The 15,490-nt window shown below is 37.4% G+C and overlaps 1 protein-coding gene across 2 annotated transcripts in view; it reads left to right on the plus strand.

Annotated features, from left to right (window-relative positions):
* Positions 1 to 13,012, plus strand: part of LOC140137955 (uncharacterized) — a 73,584-nt gene extending 60,572 nt beyond the window's left edge. The window contains exons 6-8 of one of the 2 annotated variants that reach the window (XM_072159770.1): positions 11,525 to 11,578; positions 11,911 to 12,172; positions 12,759 to 13,012. In XM_072159770.1, coding sequence (XP_072015871.1) covers positions 11,525 to 11,578; positions 11,911 to 12,172; positions 12,759 to 12,883 — 441 coding nt within the window. In that variant the 3' untranslated portion in view covers positions 12,884 to 13,012. The remainder of the gene's footprint in view (positions 1 to 11,524; positions 11,579 to 11,910; positions 12,173 to 12,758) is intronic. The other variant, XM_072159771.1, reaches the window with a different exon arrangement.
* The last annotated feature ends 2,478 nt before the right edge of the window (positions 13,013 to 15,490 follow it).

Genomic DNA, 15,490 nt, shown 5'->3' on the forward strand with positions numbered 1-15,490 from the left:
TCAGCATCCCACAACCTGGAATGTATCTACTTGGAGGAAACGAAAAGTTCAAGAGAACCATCAAAAGTTACAAGGCTATTCTTGAGAGGTGTCGCAAACTGGATGATGATAGCAATGGCAGACAGTTGTGTTTGACTTTAGTAAGAGAAGAATTCAGTGAAGAAGACTTGGTGACCAAGAATGTCTTTGGGATGACACGTGATGCGGAACTGAAACATGTTGCGATTGAAAAGCTGGATACGGAATTATTGGAAGCCATCTTTATGCAGGCCAAACATCAATTTTCAGGATTTGAGGGTTGTCATTATAGCGCAAAATGTAAAACAGTACAGGCAATTAATGGTTTGTGTCAAAAAATAAGAAAAGCAAAAAGCAAGAAAATATTGGAAAAGGGAATGCAAATTTCTTCATAGAAACACTGAAGTCTCTTAAGGGATCTGGAATGAGCGTTTCGACAGTATTTTTTGTGGGACATGAGAGCACATCAGACATATCGAATTGCATTCTGAATACGAAGAATGTATTTCTGATATCAAATAATTTTCATTTTTTGAAATTCACGATATAATTCACATTTTATGACAAATTATTAAAATTTGATATTTTTTACATTTTTGATATATAACAGTTCTTGAAGTACATTTTATAAATCTAATGATATATTCTTAAAGTGTATGTAGCTGGGAGGCAAAGCCGATGATCAATTGAAAATTTTGACCTTTCATATTGAAGATATGGATTTTTTCCCCAAAAAGACCTAATTTTTTTTTGGGTTTTTTTGGAAAAAAATCCATATCTTCAATACGAAAGGTCAAAATTTTCAATTGATTGTCGGCTTTTCATCCCACCTACATACACGTTAAATATAAATCATCAGATTGATAAAGTTTACTTCGAGTACTGTTAAATATCAAAAATGTAAAAAATATCAAATTTTAATCATTTGCCATAAAATTTGTATTATATCGTGAATTTCAAAAAATGAAAATTATTTGATATCAGAAAGGCCATTCTTCATGTTCAGAATGTAATTTCGATATGTCTGATGTGCTCTAATGTCCCACAATAAATACTGTCCAAATGTTCATACCCCACCCCTTAATATGACCAAAAATAACTTGAGATAAAATGTGTATTGCAATTCATAAGTTAAGGGATCTAGAATGAGCGTTTATTGCGTTTCGACAGTATTTTTTGTGGGATATGAGAGCACCTCAGACCTATCGAATTGCATTCTGAATACGAAGCATGTCTTTCTGATATCAAATAATTTTCATTTTTTGAAAATCACAATATAATACAAATTTTATGACAAATTATAAAAATTTGGTATTTTTCAAATTTTTGATATATAACAGTCCTCGAAGTAAATTATATAAATCTAATGATATATTTTTAAAGTGTATGTAGCTGGGAGCAAAAGCCGACGGTCAATTGAAAATTTTGACTTTTCATATTGAAGATATGGATTTTTTTCCCAAAAAGACCTAATTTTGTGTGTGTGTTTTTGGAAAAAATCAATATATTCAATCTGAAAGGTCAAAATTTTCAATTGATCGTCGGCTTTTCATCCCACCTACATACACTTTAAGTATAAATCATCAGATTTATAAAGTTTACTTCAGTACTGTTAAATATCAAAAATATCAATTTTAATGATTTGCCATAAAATGTGTATTAAATTGCGAATTTCAAAAAATCAAAATTATTTGATATGGCCGTGTGTCCTGAACTCGCCACCCTTAGCGTTACATGACAAATATTATGAATTTTTACACCAACCGGGTTTCTAATTAGATTATCTCGACAATCATCAACCCTAAATTAGCAAAAGTATACATTTTTGGAAAGCTGAAGGCATAAGCAATTAAAATATATACATTTCAACTCATTATACAGGGTGACCTGCAAGTTATACAGGGTGGAATAAAAAGATTTTTATAAAAAAATGGGTCGCTCAATGCATTGCTTATTACCAACTTACAGTAATAAACTGGAAGTAAACAACATTCATTTGGTTAGAGGATATGGAGAGCCAACTGACTTTGGAAGAAACCAAAATCACAGCTGTTTGGTAATCTCGAAATATAGGGTGTCCCAAAGTATGTTAGATTTTTTTACAATTCAACATATTTTGAACCTAAACATTTTCCCCAACCCAAACAGAAAAAATATGTCCATATTTAGATTCCCCGTCAAATTTCCCTTCAGAAAATCTATACTTTGACTATGATAGGATAAGTAATTAAAATTTTACAGTAACTTTTAGATTTTGAAGACATCAGCATTACTTACTACAGTGTTTAATATGACAACGGGTAGTTTTGTATGGAAAAGTTTGTATTTTCTAGACTAAACCAATCATAAATGATTAAAAACAATTAGTAGAATTGTTTAGCTGTAAGGCCATGAGTCTTTTAGATGCTAAATAGAGTCCAAATCCAATTTACAGCCTTTACAGAAGCAGATTACGCACTAAAAATACAAATCCCATAGAGTTTGTGTGTACCACATCCCCCACCACCACATCCCCCACCACCGCCACCCTGCCCATTCTGAATTCTATGAAGCACAGTGTCAGTATTAAAAAAGTTCAAGTATTTCTTTTTACAGGGTTGAAAGTGCATTTTATTTAGCAATAAAATGAGGCCACAAGCATGACAATAACTTCTTGCTTGACAGAGATATAATCATTTGTTTTGAGTCGACTTTGGCAAAATGTAACGTCGCCACCTTTTTTTGGTGGCGAGCTCAAGACACACGACCATATCAGAAGGACATTCTTTGTATTCATAATGCAATTCGATATGTCTGATGTGCTCTAATGTCCCAAAATAAATACTGTCCAAACGTTCATACCCCAGCCCTTAAGGGTAGACAACATTTTTTTGGTCGAAGCAGCCAAAAAATTGACTTTCATTATCTAAATCAATATATTACTGCAAAAGTTCATTCTATAAATCATATACTTTAAAAACTTGGCTTGATTTATTGTTGTGAATGAGTTTTGTACGTTTTACAAAAGTGTTGTTGTTTCAGCCCTCTTTACAACATAACTCCAGAACCACAGGACCTACAAAAGTATATCTGTGATATTTGAATTCTTCATCACACTCGTTATGAAATGATCAATGCAATTTTTGCCAAAGCTCACTAGTCACTACCATTCACAAGATACTGTGAACTACCAAATCACAACAGGTTAGAATAGTTGCTATATAACCTTAGGCCAAAAAAAATTGTTTGCTTGTGTCCATAGATCACTTTCAGAAGTTGGGTCGGTCGGGATTCTTTTTTTTTTTTTCTTATATCATTTTTTTTTCTAGTACCAAAAGTATAATGTGAAGAACTTGTTTGTATGTTAAACACTCACTGACCAAAGTATTTGCACCAGAGACAAAACAAGGTAAACACTACCTTATTGGGCATGTACATGTCTGGCAGTTCAACAGTGTTTTACTTGTGCAGACGCTGATATTAATAATACCAAATATCAAAATCCTCAGCCATGGACAACTGGACAGGGGAAACATGCAGCACATGGTATTTTACAACATTTTTCTTTATATCTTCAGTTTTTCAGACGAAAAATTAATGTCTTTTTTGGAAAAATATTTTAAAAAGTTATACGGTCGGGACTGCCGAGACGGTCGGTCGGACGAGGACAAGCAAACAACTTTTTATATCTTGGCCTTAAGGGTTTTACATGTTGTTTCCTTTCTTCATGCACTTCCTTGGTATGGTGTTCATTGTTTTAATAATAATTGTTCTAGGGGTTATTTGTTTTACTTTTGTAATTGGATCTGCTCCAGTTCTTTGAGCCTCAAACTCTGACAATTGTAGCTCTTTAAGCTCAAATTTGGAAATAATTTAGTAATTTTTAGCTCAACAGCCTATAATTTGGCCCTAATTTCAGTTCTTCAAGCCCCTATTTTGCCCGAAAATCAGTTCTTAGTTCCCAAAGTTTGGCACTCCGCGCCGCACACCCCTACCAAAATTTAAGTTGAGTGCCCCCCCCCCGGGCCAATTGTCCATGGCCTTGACCTACCTTGACCTATGCCGTTCACTCCAACTGGGGGTTGAGTGGTGGCATCCGCATCACAATGTCCCGCCAAACTGTTCTGTCATCTGCTGTACGGCTGGCATTTACTATGGAGTTTAGGTCGGTTCTTTTGCAGTCAGCTAGCAGGCAGTCTCTCCACCTCTTTGGCGGTCTGACTCCCTGGATGTGACATTCAAAGGCCATCTTTGGAAGGCGTGAGGGAGGCATTCTCTGGACGTGGCCAAAATAATGCAGTCTCTTCCGGGTTATTCTGTCCAAGATGGAAAATTCAACACCCAGGGTTTTGCGGATGATGGTGTTTCTGATCCTGTCTCTCCGTGTTACTCCCATTATTTTCCTAAGGCACATCATCTCGAAAGTGAGCAGTCGATTCTCATCCTCTCTTTTCAATGTCCAGGTTTCTGCTCCGTATAGCAATATTGACAAAACAAGGACCTTGTAAAGCTCAATCTTGGTGTTGGTTTGGATGTCCTTAGCACTCCAGATACTCTGTAGTCTCTGCACAGCTCCTAGGGCTTTGCCTATTCGAAGTTTAATATCTTCTGAGCAGGATCCTTTTTGGGTGATCTTTCCTCCCAGGTATGTGAACTCCTCTACCTGCAGAAGCTGGGTATTGTCAATTGTGATGTTCAGATGGGTGTCTTCTTTGCATATGGCCTGGACTTCTGTTTTAGCGATATTTATTTTGAGTCCAAAAGCTGAGCTGCTTTGATGAATGAGGCTAACCAGTGTCTGGAGGTCTTCTTCACTGTTAGCAATTAGTGCAATGTCGTCTGCAAATCGTAAGTTGTTCACCACTTGTCCTTGGATGTTTACTCCTATGTTGGTATCGTGCAGGGCATACAACATAGTCATCTCCAGTAGGATGTTAAAAAGTTGGGGTGAGATTACACATCCTTGGCGAACTCCAACCAGGGTTGTAAACCAGTCTGTTAGTTCCCCATTTACTCTGACAGTACTTGCAGATTTATTGTAGAGAGCTTTCAGGAGACAGGTGATTTTGTTTGGGAAACCAAAGAAGCCAAGTGCCTTCCAAAGTCCTTCCTGCCACACTGAGTCGAAGGCTTTTTCAAGTCGATGTAGCAACAGAAAAGGGCCTTCCTCATTTCAAGATGCTTCTCAACTATTTGCCTGAGGGTGAAGAGTTGGTCTATGGTTGAACGTCCTGGTCTAAATCCTGCTTGGGACTCTGATAGAATTTCTTCAGTTCTTTTCATGATTCTGCGTTGTAGAATAAGTGTAATTACTTTGCATGCATGGCTAAGCAAGCTGATCCTCGGTAGTTGCCGCAATCAAGCTTGTCTTTCTTCTTGTAAATTGGTGTGATGATAGCCCTCCCCCAGTCATCTGGGAAGATTTCGCTGTCCCATATTTTGGTGCATAACATATGTAGGATTTCGATCCCTGTGCTCCCAGCTGCTTTGAGTTCTTCAGCTGTGATATTGTCATATCCCGGGCTTTGCCATCTGACATCTTTTTAACAGCACTTTCAATTTCCTCTCGTAGGATGGCTGGTTCTATCTTGCAGCTGGGCATCTGGGGAACACTTATGCGTTAGCTCCTCATCTGTTGGGTTCTTTTTATTATATAGTTCTTGAAAGCTTTCTTTCCACCTATCCTTTACTTCCTCTGATTCAGTAAGAATCTGTCCATCTTTACTTTTGACGGTTTGCATTCTGATAGAGGCTTTTCTTGTAATTTTCTTGATGGTTGAGTACACTTCTTTTGACTTTGCTGCCTGATGTGCATTGTCAACTTTTTTGCAAAGGTCTTTGAGCCACTGATCTCGGCATCCCTTGACTTTTCTTTTTATTTCACGACTTAAGAAGTTGTATCTACTTCTCTTGGTTGGGTCCTTTATTTTTTCTTGCTTTGCTCTACTTCGTTCGTTTGCCAGTTGGATGACTTCCTCGCTAATCCATGGCTTTTCTTTGTGTCCTTTTTTGTAGCCAAGGACTTTTTTGGATGTTTCATTGAATGCTGTCTTGATTCCTTCCCACATAGTTTCAGTATCTGTGTCTGGTTGCTCCAGCAGTGGGGCAAATCTACCCCTATTTCCACCTCATAGTTTTTCCTGTGTTCTGGGCTTTTTAGCCTGAAGATATCATATTGTTTCGGTAATTTGGTTTCTTTTTGGCATGGAATTTCAAGCGTAGATTTGTTATCACGAGTTGATGATCTGATCCTACATCTGCGCTAGGAAGCTCCTCGCATTGGTTACAGAGGTCTTCCATCGGTTGCTGATAATAATGTAGTCTATTTTGTTGTGGGTCTTTTGGTCTGGCGACTCTCATTTCCACTGTCGGCTGTCCTTCTTTTGCTTGAACATTGTGTTGGTTATAAAAGGTTGTTTACTGCACAGAAGTTGAGCAGCTTTTCTCCTCTGTCGTTCCTTTGCCCATAACCATGGTTTCCTATAACGTTCTCCCATTGTGTGCAATCACATCCAACTTTTGCGTTTAGGTCTCCCATAACAAGTAGGATGTCATTTTTTGGAGTCTTATTGATAGTAGTTTGTAGTAGGTCGTAGAATTCTTCTACCATCTCTTCTGAGTCGGCTGTATTGGGTGCATAAACCTGTAATACAGTCATGGCACCATTTTGGGTCTGGAATCTAGCTGATAAGAGTCTTGCAGAAATTGGGTTGTACCCTAAGAGGGCATTTTGTGCCTTCTTGTTAAGTAGAATTGCAACTCCGCACGATGTATGGAGTCGTTTCCGAGCACAGAATTTTGAATCCTTTTGAAATGAATTCTCCAGAATCAATCCAGTGAGTTTCAGCGATTCCCAGTATTTCCCATTTGTACTTCTCTATCTGGTTCAATAGAATTTGAAAGTTGCCAGTCTGGTACAAAGTTCGAACATTCCATGTTCCAATACCTATAGTTTCTTTGGCAGATAGTAGTGCCGCCGTTCCCAATGGTTTATCAACACCAGCCCGGCTAATTTTTTTGTCCATGGACCTGTTGGCAAATAAGAGACTCTTGGAATATATCACAACAGGACCAAATAAAAGTTGTTATATCAACTTTCTATTTTGCTTTAAAAAAACATAACTGTAATGGTAACCCACAGATATGTGTTCCAATATCTTAATTTCTAATCATTAGTTGTGGTTATAAACCTTAATCGCTAATCATATTCCTTACCAGAAAATCCTAACACGATCTGATACATAATTGAACAAGAAAAGATTGTGTGATGAGGCAATAAACCAACCAGAATGGTAATGGAATTGAAATGGCAGCCATGTTGGAGGCAGTCCGTAGATGCCAGGAAAAATGGTCTCCAGTTCGATCCCACAACCATTCATACTTACCACCTGTTGTATTGTATTATAGGAAATAACCTTGTGGAGGCCTCCTGGTGGACATAATTTGTGACACGATCTGGTCCAAAAAAAGGCGGCAAATTTGAAACTGAGATAAAGGCAAAAAATATGGAGTAAAATGCAATGAAATACATAAGAAAATCGACATCAAAAACTTCATAACTTTAGAACCAACTATTCTAGACCACTTTTTCAAAATCAGCCCCCCCCCCTGAAAAAAATAAATCCAGGTTACGGGCCTTACACTCCAACCCACTCCCCCTAAAAAGTGGTCATCGGAGATAATGCTGTGGTCATGTTTTGATTTTATTACTCAAACACTGTAAGTATCAGTTTCTTTCTATAATCCTTGTTTAAAAAAAATAAAAATGTAGATATTTATATAGCGCTTTATGCCGTAAACAGCCTCAAAGCGCTTTACATTTATTCCGCCGTTATTAGAATATGTCGGAACCACGTTTGCTGCCTACCAGGCCCGTACGCAGGATTTTTTTTGGGGGGGTGCTGATTTTGAAAAAGTGGACCTTTTTTTCCCAAATTATGTTTGGTTTGATACTCTATAAATGCCAGTGATTATAGTGGAGATGGATACATGGCAATTAATGCTCTGTGGCATGACCTGTTAAGAGAAGACAATTTTCATGTTCTCTATTGTCGATATTCAAAAATTCAACCAATTTGTAAATCATATGAATATCCAAAGCTGCCATCTGCTAAAAATAATGATGGGCTCAAAATAGCCAATTGGCTGAAGTGCCCAACTTTTTCTTTGCTTGGAAATCCATTGATGGCAGCAAATCTCAATTTTTTCAACATGGTCAGCAGAAAAGTGAGAGAAAAGTGATATACTGAAAGGGAATAATTTTATGTGTCGTACAAATATAGACGAAATGAGATAATTTGATCTGATAGAATGATACTTTCTAATATTGTGAAAATTAACATCCATTAATGCTGTTAGATTTTGATACTTTTGCATAGCAAGATTAAAACAAATTACCAGTAAACTATTGTAATGATTTGTTATTCATATCTATGTGTGAAATTGAGCTTCAAGTTTTACCGAATTTGGATACATTTATAAAATTACTTCTACATAATGCTGATCTGCACATCTCAAACATATTTTTGGTTGTAGTTAATGGAGTAGTGTGGGTTTTGCAGAGGGTGGGGTAAGTTAATCCCTGAAATGATTTGGTTTAAGCAAGTAATGGTAATAATGGAAAGTTTCACTGGAGATCACAAACATCTGATCTCCATTGTGAAAAGAAGACAGCTAGCTCCAGTGGTTTGGCCATGTGATCAGGTGGAAGAACAGCCTAGCACACACTATTCTGCAGGGAGGTACAGATGGGGGAAGGAAGAGAGGAAGATCAAAGAAGACGTGGATTAATAACATCAAAGACTGGACTGGATTGAACTTTGATCAGCTCACAAACAGCTGAGGACAACAAACTTTGGAAATTGTGCATCTCTAAAGTTATCACTACTTCGCCCCAACAGCCTCCTAGCTATGGGACATAGATAGATAGGATGCTGGAGACCAACATATAATTAGCTACTGTTCCACATGTCCATGTAAGATGATGTTTCTCTGTCCCTGGATGACCAAGTAATACTAGAGACCTTGCGAAATGAAGTTAGAAACCACAAACTTTAACGTATAGAGGATTATAGAGGATTATGTATTCAAAACCACTCTGCCATTAAAGCCGCTTGAAGTTAAAGTTGACGCGAGAATCAATAGTGTTCCGTAAATTATGATGAAAATACGTCATAATTAAGAACAATAGTTTGGATGTTTCCTCATAGACTACATAATTACCACTTATGTATTATCTAGTTAATAGACCAATTATTGGAAATCTAATTTGGTTTGGGTAAAAAACATGCCATATGTTGCTGAAAATTACTGATTGAATTAGATCAAAATATTTTTTGTTCCAAATGTCACACTTGGTATATGCTTTTGTGCGTGCTCATGACGTACACCAAATCAGCTTATGGAACCAAGTTTTGGCTTCGACTTCAACGCCTAAGGGGATTAAGTTCCAGTAAAATGGCCTGATTTTACGGGACCCAGCAGTGTACTGAACTTCTGAATTGCAGCTACTGTGAACATTTTTTACAACGTTATGCGTGTCTTATAATTACACCTCTATATAACCAAATATGCTTGTACTGTTCAGGTATTTTATTTAATTATTCATTTTATTCATTTAGGCCTACATTATGTACCCCAATTCAGCAGAAAGCTGGTCTAACATGTGCCACGCTATACGCTGACACTCTTTAAACACACTCATCAAACATAAGTTATACATTGGGGCATATAGGCCTATGGGTATTGTATGTCAAATTATTCATTATTAAAAGAGGAGGCCTATATGTTACAAAAAATAAGAATGTCAGAAAAGGAGCATCCAGAAATATGTTGGTTGAAATTCAAAATTCTGGGAGTTTTTAAAGAACAAAATGAGGATCATTTGGGGAGATATATTTTATTCGATCAGAATGCAAAGATGAGTCCTTGCCCTCCTAAAAGAAAACTCCTGGCAACGCCACTGGGGAGTGATAGATGAATAAATGGAGGGAGGGGAGGATATGGAGAGGTGGTGGTGGTGGGGGGAGGTTGGGGGCTAGGGAGAGCAAACAGATAAAATGGGCTTGTGTCCTGATGGAAATATAAAATTGACAAAGCTAACGTTTACTGGAATAATAATTGAGCTTTTATTATAATAATCCGGGACAATAATATAGGCATATCACAAGAATATTTAATTGAAACATGTTTAGAAGTATAATATTAGCGTATAACTCATAACATAGGCCTAATTCCCATTGCATTGGTCATCGCCTAGAGATGTAATCCATATTTACACGTGACCAGTCCAACGGGTCAGTTGCCTGATGAAGTCTGGTGGTTCCAGACGCAACGTCGCAATAGTTGCAAAAAGTAAGTTCCAGTATTAGATTTAATTCCAAAACTCTGTTTGAAACTACTGGATGACTAAGAACATTCACTCATTTGTAATCCATGTTTATTCAAACTAAGCGCCTATTTTAATAAGTGATACCAACAAACCACTTCAGCAAACAAAAGGGAGAAATTTGTTGCAGTGCTTTTACATACCCTTCTTTTGATCACCCATTGATACACTTCCCCTAGTTTAAACAACAAGACGCTGTTGGTACAGAAACCAATCTGATGTTCGCGTTGAAGTGAAGTTGAGCAAGAAATCAAATTGATATTTTTGAAGTTGCCATTAAAGTTCCAGTAACTTCATTCCGCAAAGTCTCTACTTACTGCTGTTATACCCCCGGGTTATACCCTTCCACACAAAGCACATTTTTCATAGTACATTTTTTTAGTCCCTGGATATAACCAACATTATAATTAACTGATGTTTAAACCATCCACATGATCACATCAGTACTTTTGTTGTTCCCGGTTGACCAACCAAACTACACTTGCAACTGTTCCATCTGTCTGCTTAAAGTACATTTTCCTGACTATGGATTACCAGCTATTAGTTCCGATGGTACTGACATTTGCATTCGAATATTTTTTCAATTCAGACTATTGTAGTCCCGAATGATGGTAAATTTTTGCTCATTGATAGACCAGTCTGTGTGAAGCATGGGGCAATTATTGCTTTATTTTTTCAGCTTGGATTTTCTCCACTGCCTGATTCTAAATACAAATGAATATGCACATGACTATCTGTGCACTGCCATAATATCGAAGTGCCCCCCTCTCACCCCTGCAGAATACCCCAGTTCAACAAGTTTCTGTAATGTGAAGACTTCCCACTCCAGTACACAGTATCATCAATTGGACAGAGGACTAATGTGGTATAGGTTTTATTTTGGTCTCTGATATGAAAATGAGAAAAAAAAGTTGTGGAATTTGTTGAATCAACCAGGTACATGATAAGAAAACACAACTTTCAAGACTCTTATTTTTATGGGTGTAAATGTAGTGAAAATGATAATAGAACTTGTATTCCTTGGTACTAGAAAATGGATAAAATATGCCTATTATAGACATATAATATGTGTAATAGTCATGTTTTTTTTTAAAGAATAACTTAACCAAGGTGCAATCCATTTCTTTTTTCATTATGCAGCAGAGGTCACATCATTCATCCACACAGCCAAGTTCAGCAGAAGGAAGTCACATGGTGAGTTGAACCCAGTTAATCTACTAATTTGAGTTCAACCAAGTTAATCTACCAATTTGAGTTAAACCCAGTTAATCTACTTATTTACCTACATGTAGCACATAAACATTACTTTATGTAAAATTGGCTGAAGGTTGGCTATGTTTCATTTCAATTGACAAAACAGGATTATTAACCAAAAAAAATTAGAGCCATATTTATCTTATACTATAGCTGAGTATTTACTTTGAGAAATTCCATATTTCCTTTTCAGTGTTCAAATCTTGTATATGATATTCAATTATATAATCTGTGTAATGAAATTCTCATCACAAAACTTTTTCATCTTGCAGGTACAACTTGTAACAGATCCCCAAAACCCCCATCTGTACCAGAATGTCATGGTGGACTCCTACAAGCTAGCAAAGGTAGAGAGGAGGGCTCACAATACCGATCTGAAAAAGAGCCGCCCATCTATTGTGCTGCTAAACGGCCTCATTCAAATAGTGTTTACACAAGAAGAACTGGGCGTATCAAATGGTCTTGGGCTGAGAACGGCAAAACATGGGCGTGGCCATCGGGTCTTGTCACAGGAAAAAGTGTTGGCTGTCAAAGGTGAGATCTTGTTTGCAACATCAGTTAGGCTAAAAAATTGTGTTTTTAGTTGGCCTGAAAAGCTGAAATAAAAATGGAAAATGTAGTTTTTTTTAGAGTCAGAATTCATGGTAACATATATGCCTCAAATTACTTATATTAATTGTCAAATCAGATATGAAAGTTTATAGTTTTAAGAAACTTTCATTGGATATTTTGTGATTTCATATTTTTTTGGTGATGTCCGCTATCCCTAAGGACCGCTATCTGCAAGGTTGGCCATCTGTATGGTTTGCTATCACAAACATGGAAATCCAATGGGGATAAAATGTCCATTATTTTTAAAACAGAAAAAAGTTTTTGCTATACCTAAAATAGGATCTGCTACTTCTAAGGTTCAGTATCAGTAATTAGGATAAGGTTCATTAGTTCTAAGGTTTGACATCACTTATGGTTCGATATGACTAATTTCAAATAAGGTTCACCATTTGCTGTTGTTTGGCAAGTTCAACAGAAAGAATACCATTTAGTGTGTTTCAACTGAAAATGTTGTGGCACCATCTAGTATTAGCTAAAAATTTCAATATTTTTTACCTTTCAATTCCAGAATACTTGCGTGAGAGAGTGGCGGATTACGGCTGGGATGCACCAACTAGCAGGGAAATAAATTTACGGTTCACCAATAAGATCTCACGTGCTAAGACAAATATGGCAAAAGCAAAAGGAACATGAGTCAACTTATCAAGATATTTATTGAATTCAGGAGATACTTTTCAGGAAATCAGTTTTCATCTGAAGGCATTGAACATTTTGTGTAGTAGTAAAATTTAAAATAGTTTAACAGCTACAATATCAATTTTACTTGAAAGGGTGGCCTACCCATCAAACACACAAATGTGTTACAACGTTTTCAATGTGTTATAATGTTATAAATGCTTATGAGAAATGTTTTTAACACAAGTCGCCACATACATAAATGATAGCCAGTGAAAAAAAAATCACTGACATCCAGGATTTGAACCTGGGACCTTCAGGTAAAAAGATTATAAACACGTTATGGATGTGGTCACAATGTTTTAATAACATTTAAATATTTGGTTATATTAAGGTCATGAAAACGTTTTTTAAATGTTGATAATGAAAAAAAAATACTGCAACAACTTTTTTAAATGTTGCCAAAATGTTTTTGCACAATGATTTTTGGCAAACATTTTTGCAAAATATTTAGTCAACTCTTTAATATCATTGTTTTAGAATGTTTTGCATGACGTTTTCAAAAGTGTTTTGTGAATGTTATTAAAACATACCAGTTATATAATCTGACATTTAAACGTTTTCTGTAAAATGTCTTGTGTTTGCTTGATAGCTATAGACCCTTCCTATAGGACACATACCTTGCTCACAGCCTCAGTTGCCAGAGAGATTAGTAGGAAATGGAAATGTTACATTTTCATGATCCACAGCCTCATCTTCCCCCTTTTCTCACAAAAAAAAAGAGGTGAAATTTGGCTATATAATGTTTATGTCCAAAACATATCTTGCAGATTCATTCGTGTGGCAAAAATATCATCAAATTTGTATCAAAAAGAAATTACAAATGGTCCATGCAGGGCGTATGTAACATCACAACTAATACTAATACTAGAACCAAAACTCACAAAACGAGCGACGTGGGTGATAAACGCCCAAATAAAGGTCACATAGTTCTCCCCTATATCAAAGGCACTTCTGAAGCCATTAGAAGGACTTTTAGCAACTACGGTGTTAGCGTTTTCTTCAAACCGACCCGCACACTAAGACAAATCCTTGTGTCACCCAAGGACAAGACAGATAAGAAGGACATTACAGGTCCGGACAGTACAAAGAAGCCTATATTGGCGAAACTGAACGCTCTCTGAAAACACGTTTTAATGAACACAGGAGACCAGTAGTACAGCATCAGAGGTCTCAAACCACATTCACATTGAGTCTCCGGGACATTTTGTGGACTTGGACAAAGTCCGCATACTTGACAGAGACAGCAGGTGGTTCCAACGTGGAGTCAAAGAAGCAGTTCACATCAAAGCCAACCTACCATCTCTCAACAAAGACGGGGGCCTGTTCAAGTTTTCAGGAGTCTACGAGTCTGTTATCAGGTCAAAGGTCAAGAAAATCACGACCTGATACAGTCACTCACTCGCTGATGAAAGATGGAGTTCCATCTGAAAATTCCGAGGTAGGAATTAATTCCTTGTGTTTGGATCAAAAGTTTAAATCAAAATCACAACTAATACTTATCTCTGTCCCACCCATCCACCGAAAGTACTTTTTCCTGTCCCTGGGTGACCAATGTATAATTACCACTGTCCCAACCACATAAAGAGGTTTTTCCTGTCCCTGGATGACCAACTAATACTTACCACTGTCCCACCCGTCCACACAAAGTACTTTTACCTGTCCCTGGATGTATAATGTATGTCCAATGTATAATTACTGCTGTTCCACCCACACAAAGAGCTTTTTCCTGTCCCTGGATGACCAACTGATAATAACCACTGTCCCACCCCTTCACACAAAGTACTTTTTCCTGTCCCTGGATGACTAACTAATACTTACTGCTGTCCCACCTGTCCACACAAAGTACTTTCACCTGTCCCTGGATGATTAATACTTTTCTGGTGCCCCACCAATCCACACAAAATACTTTTACCTGTCCCTGGATGACTAACTAATACTTACTACTGTCCCACACATCCACACGATCTTTTTCCTGTCCCTGGATGACCAACTAATACTTATCGCTGCCCTACCCGTCCACACAAAATACTTTTACCTGTCCCTGGATGACTAACTAATACTTACCACTGTCCCACCCATCCACACAAAGTACTTTTTCCTGTCCCTGGATGACCAATGTATAATTGCCGCTGTGCCACCCACACAACAACCTCTTTCCTGTCCCTGGATGACCAACTAATACTTACCGCTGCCCTACCCATCCACACAAAATACTTCTACCTGTTCCTGGATGACTAACTAATACTTACTACTGTCCCACCCACCCACCCGTCCGTCAACACAAAGTACTTTACCTGTCCCTGGATGACCAACTAATACTTGCCGCTGTCCCACCCGTCCACACAGAGTACTTTACCTGTCCCTGGATCAGGGGAGTAAACAATACTTACCGCTGTCCCACCCGTCCACACAAAGAACTTTTTCCTGTCCCTGGATGTATAATTTATGTCCAATGTATAATTACCACTGTTCCACCCACACAAAGAGCTTTTTCCTGTCCCTGGATGACTAACTAATACTTACCGCTGTCCCGTCCGTCTACACAAAGTACTTTACCTATCC

The sequence above is a fragment of the Amphiura filiformis genome, chromosome 17 (assembly GCF_039555335.1).
Source record: "Amphiura filiformis chromosome 17, Afil_fr2py, whole genome shotgun sequence".
Classification (NCBI taxonomy): domain Eukaryota; kingdom Metazoa; phylum Echinodermata; class Ophiuroidea; order Amphilepidida; family Amphiuridae; genus Amphiura; species Amphiura filiformis.